The sequence below is a fragment of the Anarhichas minor genome, unplaced genomic scaffold (assembly GCF_050575085.1).
Source record: "Anarhichas minor isolate MPS153535 unplaced genomic scaffold, ASM5057508v1 ptg000002l, whole genome shotgun sequence".
In the NCBI taxonomy this organism is placed as follows: Eukaryota; Metazoa; Chordata; class Actinopteri; order Perciformes; family Anarhichadidae; genus Anarhichas; species Anarhichas minor.
Window position 1 is genome coordinate 67,077 of NW_027466448.1, and position 10,424 is coordinate 77,500.

Sequence of the window (10,424 nt, forward strand, 5' to 3'; positions counted from 1 at the left end):
GCACTTCTGCCCCGTCCACAGATTAACTACGCTTTTGTCGGGGAGCACAAAAAAAATGAAAAAAAAGTGGCTCCTCCCCCGCTGCTGAGCCGGGGCTTTCAGCGTGGCCCCCTGCCAGGGGAGGCTTTAAAAGGGTGGGGGCGCATGGCTCCTCTCACTCTCACAGCAGGACAACCCAAGGGACACCAAAGCGAGGTGAGTCCCCTCACCGTCCCTCAGCCACACACACACACACACACACACAAATCCCCCCCAAAAACACAGGGGCCCAAAGGCCGGTGGAGGCTCTCTGCAGCAGCAGCAGCACCAGCAGCAGCAGCGGGGGGACATGATAAAAAAAGATGAAGAACTTAATATAGATTTTATTCATTCTTGCTGAAGCTTTTCTAACAACTTTTATAGGTCATTGAACGTGTCGTCTGCATAGAAACACACTAAGTTTCTCTCCTGTCGTGCTGTTTTAATTTAAAATGTCGAAACTTTTAGCTGTCAGAGTCTCATCCGTCTGTACTTTTTGTTCTTCTTTCCAGACAAGATGACTCACCATTGCACCAAGTTCTCCGGCCACTGGAAGGTGAGTCTGCATTTATGGAAAAACACAAGTTTCATATTTTAACCTCTCTGGAGAGAAATTACTTAGTATTTACTAATTTAAGTCATTTTTAAGAGTTTGTTTGAGATGTTTTATCTTGTCTTGAATCTCTAAATTGAATTATCTGGTTAAATAAAGCTAAATAAAATAAATAAGACTACTTAAATCTGTAAAACTACCTTTTTTAGTGTCTATATGTAGTTATTGTTAATGTGCATCAACTGCTTTATTTCTTCTAACACACATCTGCATTTCTTTCCTCCTCCAGATCATTGTCTTCGACGAGGAGTGCTTCCAGGGCCGTCGCCATGAGTTCACCTCCGAGTGCTGCAACGTGATGGAGTTCGGCTTTGAGACCGTGCGCTCCCTGAGGGTGGAGAGCGGAGCGTGAGTGAACTGCTCCAGTACATTCTAAGAATGTCCTGCAGATAAGAGGAGTGTTTAAAAGAGATTTGTGGTGTTTTTGTGTGACAGCTGGGTGGGTTACGAGCACGCCTCCTACCAAGGGCAGCAGTTCGTCCTGGAGAGAGGAGAGTACCCCCAGTGTGACGCCTTCGGAGGCAGCAACGCCTACCACATCGAGAGGATGACCTCCTTCAGACCCATCGCCTGTGCTGTAAGTCTGGTGTAGTTTTTAGCTTCAGGAACGCTGTGTTTGCAGATTTGATGGATGAATAAAAAACCCTCTGGTTCCTAAGCACATTTAATTTTACTAAATATAATTTTATATTATATATCTTTTATATTATATATTATTATTTTCTTTTAGGACTAAAAAAACAACTCCTGAGTTTGTTCCATGTGTGTTTTTCCCCTGCAGAACCACAGAGAGTGTCGTATGACCATCTTCGAGCGTGAGAACTTCCTGGGCCGTAAGGGTGAGCTCAGCGACGACTATCCCTCCCTCCAGGCCATGGGCTGGTGCAACAATGAAGTGGGCTCTCTAAAGATCCAGTCTGGAGCGTAAGTGTCATTTTATTTGATGGTATTTTATTGCTTTATCTGGTCAGGGACTGTCCACATTAACAAAAACATTCCTGGAAACTTATCTTTCATCTGTAGTCCCTGAACAGATGTTATAAAATCAACCTAAAAGCTGAATATTTACCTTTTACAAAGCATGCAGAAGCAATGAAAGAAGATATAATATGAATATATGTATAAGATCATTCAGGACACTTTTATATTGTCAAGTACTCACACAAAAACACACATTTTATACATTTCCTTCACCTTTCTCCCACCAGCATGTTGAAAGAAATAAATAATCCTGCTTTCACAACAACAATCTGTTGCAACATGTCATCCTAACTTCCTCCTCCTCCTCCTCCTCCTCCTCCCCACAGATTCGTGTGCTACCAGTACCCTGGCTATCGTGGATACCAGTATATCATGGAGTGTGATCGTCACTGTGGGGAGTTCAAACACTTCAGGGAGTTTGGCTCCCACTGCCAGACCCCTCAGATCCAATCCATCCGCCGTATTCAGCAGTAACGACCCCCCCCCCCCCCCCATCAAATAAACCCCTCCCCTCTCTCCCATGTGACCCTTCACCTCTGACCCCTGCTGCTGAATAAACTGTCTTTCTTAAACCCTACTGACGTCCACCACGTTGTCCTGATTTACTACTTCTACTCAACAGGTGCACTAGAAAACATTTAAAATGTAATAGTTTATAATATTACTGCGCAGTAAAATAATTTCAAGTAACACAAAAAAAACTAAAATAATTATTCAAATAATTTTAATTATCAAGAAAAAAGGGCAAAAATCTGGTTGTCAAATGAGAAGATCTGTTTTATTTCTCTTTTTTATATTATTGTAAATTGAATAGTTTTGGGTTCTGTTGGTTGAACAAAACAAGACATTTGAAGACGTCACTTTGTGAATATTTGACATGTTTTTCAGGTGGTTTAAAACAAGCTTCTTATAGATTACACAGGTAACACAACAAATAAATGATAAAAACAATAAAAGCAAACTGACAAATACATTTGATTTAAAACAAATCTTGGATTTGATTTTTTGGTAATTTGTTCCAAATTAATAAATGAATCTAAAATAAATGCATAAATAGATTAAATCAAATAAACATTTGTTGCAGCTGCAGTTAAAGAACATATCATTTATTTATTGAACACATTTACAAGCTTATAATATCTATTTTCTGTTATTTGCAAAACAAACAACAACAAAACACAGTTTGTATCTTTTAGGTCAAAGGTTACCAAACTATTTCACTTGTGACTCCTAAAAGCAAAGACAAGACTTCATCAGTGTTGCTTGTTTCTGCAGGATCAGGGTATAAAGCACCTGTCTGTGATAAAGAATGCTCCTGATCCACACGTGTCTCATGGTGTGAAGGCCTGTGTTAGACTACAGGCCTGATCTTCACATGAAGAGCAGTTCCTCTACCCACCAGGAAACGGCACTATGTTTCCACACAAACACAGCTCTCATGAGGAAATGAGATGTGACATTAATTATCAGGGGATTCATGCACATTCAGATTAAATGTGGAAAAAAAACAACGTATTTCACACTGACATAAAGAAGAGACCATGTGCCGCAGTGAGGATTTCATAAAAACAAACAGTAAATATGTGTGTTGTGAAATGTCCTGTCACCATAAAGGTCATAAATCATCACAAAATGCTCTAAATGTGTAGGAAAGGGGAACTCCCCAGCTGTGAAACTGTGGTTATAAATAGATATACTTGTATTCTTTCATTTCCGATTCAAAGAGATTTTTAACGTGTATAAAAATAGAAATGAAAAAGCCATTCTCTCTCTCTCTCAACGCCTGAAAGTCCGGCTCCAGCCAACAATAAATCCGTTCCGGGTTTTACGAGCCTCTCCCCCGCCGCAGTGGGAGGAAGTTGGACCCACAAAGCAAGCAGTAGCAATAAATAAATATATATATATATATACAGAAAAATACACCAAACTAGAGGGACGTTTAATTAAAACATGTCCCATATTAGAGCTGGAAAACGGACAGCTTAACCGGAAAAAAAGGAGCGGACGCTTGTATCGGTTGGGAAGAGACGCTCCAGGGTTGGCCGCGGACGGACAGCTTCTTAGCCGGAGTTTGAGCTCTCCAGAGCGGATAGCCCGAGCAGCTCGGTTCTTTTTTCGCGATATCGACCTCCGTGTCCGGGGTGTTGTTTTTTTACACGACAACGCGATGGTTTAAAATGTGTTGTCGTGTTATTTAAATACTAGTTTAACGTATTTGAAACGTATTTTAAATACAATATATATATATTTTAAATATTTTAATTAATTAATTAAATAGTTGACGTATTTAACGTATTTTTCCTTTTTTAAATATGAAAGAGGAAAAAGTTTTAACAAGCTAAACTGCCGCCGGAGCCCGATTTCCATCTCCCCTCCTCCTCCTCCTCCTCCACCACCACCAGCGTCACCATCAGCCCCACAGTCAGTCGCTCTCTGCTGGGTCTCCAGACTAGGAGGGACCACCCCCCTACCACTCAACGAGCAAACTATGGATTATCTTGTGCGATTTACTCTTTGATTTTTACGCTTTTTTTTTTCTTCCCGGGGTTCTCTCAGAAAAACGCTGCAAGACTTCCCCTTAAATAACGAGCTGACTCGCAGCCGTTAGCTTATTAAACTAAATCCTAAATCGAGCCAGAGTAGCCGTCAAGTCCGCCAGCTAGTGGAGCCTGTTAGCTGCTGGCAACCGGGGCTTTTTAACGAATACATCGGATGCAGTGAAACAATCCAAACTAGATGTATATACTGATTAATCACGCTTATATTCGGTAGTTAGCCTAACTGGCTAGCAGTTTTTTTTAGCTAGCTAGCTTGGTGGCTAACTAGCAAAGACGAACCCAAAAATATCGAGCAGGCTAAAACAAGTTAGCTCCAGTGGTTTTTAGCTCGTGATTAATCGATTACACCCGCTAGCTTTAGCTAAGCCTCTTAAGGTGATTAATGACATCTTTTCGGGGTGTTTTCGTTTTAATGGATTTAATGGACGTTACACAGGAAGCAGCGACGGAAACATAAACAGGAGAATTTATTTTTTATTTGTATGGATTCCTGGCTCATCTTTAACCTTTGCTGGTTTTATTTCTGCCAAAAACCCGAACGAGAGATTAACATTATAATATTTTAATTAGACGTTAAGGAAGACGAAAAAGTAGCACCTCTATGATCAACCTGTCAACCTTTTATTCGAGAGACGAAGAAGAACCACACGTGTCCCTGGGTTATTAGAGGTTTAATGGTTTCTCTTCATCAGGAGCCAGTCAGCCTCTCTAGCTGCTCCATTTAAAGAAAACAATAGATCATTTCCCTCTCAGCGCTTCTCACAGTGTTTACATGTTAAAGTGGGTGGTGGTGAAAAAACAAAAAGACCTGCACATGCTGCAAACCAGTCGTGTTTTTGGGGACATATTTCCATCAAGAGGGACCAGGACACCTGTAGGATTGTGACAGCTGTCTCCTGGTGCATCTATCTATCTCTGTGAGACATCTCCTCACTATAAAGACCTCATCTTATCTTTGCTTTATTTTTGATCTCCCTCAAGCAAACCTGCTTTTTTTTTAACCAAAAAAGATGGGATTACAAGGACGGTGATCTTGTGTTTATTTGATGCCTCCTCTCTTTATTGTGCGTCTGTCACAATGATGGTAGTTTGAGAGACTACAGCCGGAGACAACGACACCTTTTCCCGTCGATGGTCCGCTCAAGCTCGGTGCTTGATGTTGCTCACAATCTGGAGGACATTGTTTTATTTCTAATTCCCTAGAATAAAAACCACCCCCCCCCCCCCCACACACACACACACACACACACACACACACACACACGCATCCATCCCTGGTTGTTTTATCGATTTTTGGTCGTCCCAGGGTCGAAAGATGGCGGACCTCGAAGCAGTGCTCGCCGATGTCAGTTATTTGATGGCGATGGAGAAGAGCAAATCTACTCCAGCGGCCAGGGCGAGCAAGAAGATCATCCTCCCGGAGCCCAGGTAAAAAAAGCACCTTTTTAAACAGCAGCTTTATGTGTGCATGCATGTTAACGGATGGATGTGTTTTTGCGTGCACGCTATGCAGCCATATAGGGAGATGGAGGCGTGCTTCCTCCCCCCAAAAACCCCTGTCTCACTTACAGTAGATGCTCAAATATGATTCCTTGTAAACATGCTGCAACTTCATGATGATCACCCCCAAAAACCCCCATGCCTGACTTCACCAGCATGTTATTCCTCTCATCTAACTTAGGGAGAAGTTAACTGGTGTGCATGTTCAGCAGCTACATGCACAACATGTCACCATATTGTCTTCTTTTGTTCTCTCTGATCGATACCAATACATGTCCTGTTCATGTCAGTATGTGATCATAGATACACCACATTTCTGGAGGCTGCAGTCTGTGCTGTTGTTGCCCCCCCCCCCCCCCCCCTCTTTGATGCAGTTGCACTGTCACTATGTGCAGCTCTTGATGCTGAAAACCTCTGCACATCTGAGCTGTTTGCAAAGAACCCAGTGTGAGCAGGTCTTCAGAGAGACTACATCTAGAATCTGATTAAATACCCCCCCCCCCCTCCAACATGTACACATCACTGCACACCCTTTCGTCCCTGCAGCTACGCAGCATGTCGGCCTTGGATGTGTCTCTTTTTACGGGCCTGCAGCGAGCAGCTTGATTGAAGAGGATGTGGTTAAGATTTGGTTATTGAAATGCTTTGTTTTACATACAGAGGGTTTGCAACCTTCACAGAAACCATTTGGGTTTTTAGTCAAATGATCACCGTTGTGTGTGTGTGTGTGTGTGTGTGTGTGTGTGTGTGTGTGTGTGTGTGTGTGTGTGTGTGTGTGTGTGTGTGTGTGTGTGTGTGTGTGTGTGTGTGTGTGTGTGTGTGTGTGTGTCACCGCTGTCAGGTTGGATTAGTGCTCGTGGTGTTTTGCATTCATCACCTCATACTTCAACATTTATTAATCGCCAACTGAAAACTCTTCTTCACACGCCCACATGTGTAAACAGAGTGGCTCCACACTTCAAAGTGCTGATGTGGGTTAAACATCCATTTATATTTAAACCTTTCTGTTGTTGTTTGGAGGAGGTCAACTGGTCGCTTACTGACTGACTTGTGTTGGCAGATCAGCAGAAAGCGACGGTCCAGACGGTGCGTTACAGTCGTGGATATGAATCGAAGGGGAGCTAATTAAACGTGACACCCTGTTAGATCGATTGATGATGTGTGAGTTTAGAAAGATTTAAAAGCAGAAATGCTCTGCTTAAGGAAACACGTTGACCTCCAGTGTTTATCAAACTGTCTATCTTAACCTCGGACGTCTCACTAGATATAATCATTATTTAATAACAAGTCCAACGCGTATCAATCACAACATCTCAGTGTTTCTCTTTTAGATCATACGTCACGTCAGGGTTCTAACCCGTTAGCTTCTATCGACATTAGCTTCACGCTACCGCTAAACATTTGTGTATTTTATTTATTTTTTCTCCTCATTCAAGTTGGTAAATGTGGGTTTCCTTCCTCCTCATCGGTTTCAGTTTGTGTCAGTTTGGTTTTAAAAAACTCAACGTGCAGTAAACGTTTAAATAATGTGTAACTGTGAGCTGGTCCTCTGCTGGGTCTCTGTACGTTCTAACAAACAACTTTCTTGCGTTGGTCACAAGTGACACAAGTAAACAGCTGACGTCAAACAGAAGCTGTGTGTTTAGTCATATTTATGCATATTTAATATGCTGCAAAAGCTGTTTTTTAAAGGTTCCTATGAACGTCTAAAGACGTTTCTATTGGTCACTGGGTCTGTAATTTAAAAAAACGTCTTTGAAGCCTGTCTGCCGTCAATATTAATATTTTAACTCGTAGGTTTAAATAGTAATTGAGTCTATTATGTAAATATTGAGACGGTAAATGTGATTTTGGTAATATTATAATATTATAATATTTTTACTTCAAAGTGTGATCGGTAAACCCAACAAATCTAAATTATGGTAAAAAAACAAATACAGTACGATGGGTTAGAATTTACTCTTTGCTAAGTCCCGCCCCTCAAAAAGCAGACTGGCCAATCGTAGCGTAGCATCATCCATAGATCTGGAGCTGGTCGTGGTTAAATGTTGCGTCACGGTGATGCTCGTTGGGGTGGAAGAAGAGCTACGTTAGCGTTGCATTAGCTAGCGTTGGCATGTCTATGCTACGCTAGCTACCGGAGGTCTACTGAATGTATTCGTTTCTTCATTGCAGTGTCTTCTGTCTGTCTTCACTTTCAGAAAACTAGATGATGTTTATTTGGGGAGTGCAGTTAGTGACAGTGTGGTCTCCAAGGGGGCGGGGCTTATCAAAGAGTAAATTGGACCGGGAAGTCTGTAAATCTACAATAAATAGACAAACTTTTGTTGAATCAGCTGATTGCTGACGTTTCTCGCCTTGTTGGAGGACGGAGACCTGTGACGTCATGATGGCCAACCTATAGAGATGCTAAGCTAGCCTTTAGCGTTGTTAGCCTCATGCCAAATGATCAAAACAAAAGAGGTCTTTAAGTCTCTCTCCTGTTGACCAGCAGCTCTGTGCGTTGAACACAAACCAACCAGCCAACAGTCAGTAAAGCTGGAGTAGAGATGATGTCCAGAAGGAGAAACATCATGAAGGACTTGGAGATCAACAGGTTTCTGGAGATGAACACATATCTTTGAGACAAGCTGTTTGAAGGAATGAAAGAGGTCCAACAAGTCCTCCAGCTTAGCAGCAATATGGTCTTGAGTGCAAAAAACAGAATATCTGGTGAACGTACTCATTGATTGTCTGCTGTGTGAACAATAAATAACCGATCAATTAATGAATGATTTGTAAAATATAAAATATTTGGTTTTCAAATCAAGCATTAAGAAACGGTGTTTAAATCGAATGATTTAAACACCTGAACAATTTGAAGACCCAGTGAGCTATTAGACCCGTGTTAAACTCTTCTAAAAGACACAAAGTGAACACCAGGTGATGTCTGATAGATTATTGATAGATTATTGATCTGTTGTTAAATTCAGGCTGTGTGTCTTCGTCTCGTTTGACAGTAAAAACTTTCTTTCTAATCGAGTCCCCTGCTCCTCATCAGACGTTCAGACAAGAACCCGGGTTGCGAAACATCGACGCTGGAAGTTAATCTGAGGATTTAGAACCACGAGGCTCCGACGCTTCTAAAGACAACAGCAGGTTATAAGACTGATCGTCAGGTGATCAAGAGGAGAAGCAGGTAGTCACTGAGATCACCTGATGAAGCTCTGGTCCTGGTTAACCTTCCCGTCACATTTTACGCCTGAAGGCATCATAGTGTAACTGAAATTAACCTCCGTTGGTTAGCCGTTAGCGGTGCTGCTAACGTTACTGGCTCTCCTCCTGTTGGTTAGCCGTTAGCGGTGCTGCTAACGTTACTAGCTCTCCTCCTGTTGGTTAGCCGTTAGCGGTGCTGCTAACGTTACTAGCTCTCCTCCTGTTGGTTAGCCGTTAGCGGTGCTGCTAACGTTACTGGCTCTCCTCCTGTTGGTTAGCCGTTAGCGGTGCTGCTAACGCTACTGGCTCTCCTCTGATTGGTTGTTTACAATGAAACATGATCAGAGACTAGAAACACATGTTCTACTGAATATTGGAGGAGAACCATTGTCAGTAAAACTTTATTTACACTCTGATGGTTAACGATAAACTGTGGGATTAATCTGAGGTTCACATGATGTGTTCATAGACTGTCGGAAAAATGAAAATCGGACGATGATTCAGTTTCTTTCCAGCGTCTGGCTGAGATAAACAGTTCAGTTTTAGAGATTGTTTAAAGAAACCATGCTTTTACATCCCTCCGGTGTGTCTCTGGGGTTCAGAGGGTTAATGCTTCATGCAGAGGACTTTCTATACGAACAAACCAGGACACTCTGTTTGTGAATGTGGTTTATTATGGGATGTTATGTTGGATATGAGCCGTGTTATTTAGTGCCCACAGGAGCTGCAGAGATAAAAGCCTCGACTAATGGACTCGCATCATGTGGAGATGTATTACAACATGCCACTCAGGTCGTTATTATCTCAATATGTGTCCGAACCAACGGGATGAAACGGCGGCTTTCTGTTTGTTTGACGGACTTTAATACGATTTGTTAAAAGAGCTGTATGCGTCCGTGAAACCAGATCATAGAGATCGTGTGCAAAAACTTACATAAAGCAATGCACGTTTTTTCAGCATTGGTGCACGTGCGAAGCTTTATTTGCGAGTTAAATGTGGAGATAACGTGGTGCTGCCACATTCTCAGCGGGCCGAGGCCGGAGAGGTGAGAGTTTTGACGGCCGGACGGGGGGGGGGGGGGGGGGTTCTGTGATCCAGAAATCACCACCGGAGACGTCATCCAGGAGGTGGAGATACGGGAGAGTACGGAGGCTCAGATGGAGCGTTTAGCGAGCAGCTGTAGACGTGTAAACGCTTCACAGCTCGGTTCTCGCTGCAGGAGTCGAGGTTTGGTGAGACTTTGAGAAAGAAAGAGGGACACGATGTCCACTGGCAAGTTTGGTTAATATATTTATATTATGAAAAATAAGAAGCTATGAAACTATAAACTATAGGAACACACTTTCCCAGAATGCAACAGGTCACAACAGGCTATAAAACAGAAAAGCATCCCTTATGATTTTAAAACTGAAAATACTGAATATAGTTTGTTTTATTTCTTTTATGATGCCTGGAAAGTAAAAAAACGTCACGTCGAGCTGGTACATTTATTTTATTTTATTTTTCACAATTTAAACAGTAAAATAATAATAAACAAACAACGGAGATAAATAAATAT

General features: G+C 42.0%; 2 protein-coding genes across 3 annotated transcripts in view; both read left to right on the top strand.

Annotated features, from left to right (window-relative positions):
* The first annotated feature begins 535 nt into the window (after positions 1–535).
* cryba4 (crystallin, beta A4) lies at positions 536–2,086 on the top strand. The gene is made up of 5 exons (XM_076093580.1): positions 536–574; positions 861–979; positions 1,067–1,208; positions 1,413–1,555; positions 1,939–2,086. The coding sequence occupies exons 1-5, from the start codon at positions 536–538 to the stop codon at positions 2,084–2,086; spliced, it is 591 nt and encodes a 196-aa protein (XP_075949695.1).
* A 1,415-nt stretch (positions 2,087–3,501) lies between these two features.
* LOC142965101 (G protein-coupled receptor kinase 3) overlaps positions 3,502–10,424 on the top strand; it is a 48,639-nt gene continuing 41,716 nt past the window's right edge. The window contains exon 1 of one of the 2 annotated variants that reach the window (XM_076105869.1): positions 3,502–5,598. In XM_076105869.1, the coding sequence (XP_075961984.1) occupies positions 5,486–5,598 (113 nt within the window). In that variant the 5' untranslated portion in view covers positions 3,502–5,485. The remainder of the gene's footprint in view (positions 5,599–10,424) is intronic. The other variant, XM_076105955.1, reaches the window with a different exon arrangement.

What these genes read in the sequence shown, in the direction of transcription:
- cryba4 (XM_076093580.1), top strand. Translation starts at nt 536, where the DNA reads ATGACTCACCATTGCACCAAGTTCTCCGGCCACTGGAAG. An exon ending in CTGAGGGTGGAGAGCGGAGC is followed by an intron (nt 980 to 1,066) that starts GTGAGTGAACTG and finishes TTTGTGTGACAG; the next exon opens with CTGGGTGGGTTACGAGCACG. An exon ending in CTAAAGATCCAGTCTGGAGC is followed by an intron (nt 1,556 to 1,938) that starts GTAAGTGTCATT and finishes TCCTCCCCACAG; the next exon opens with ATTCGTGTGCTACCAGTACC.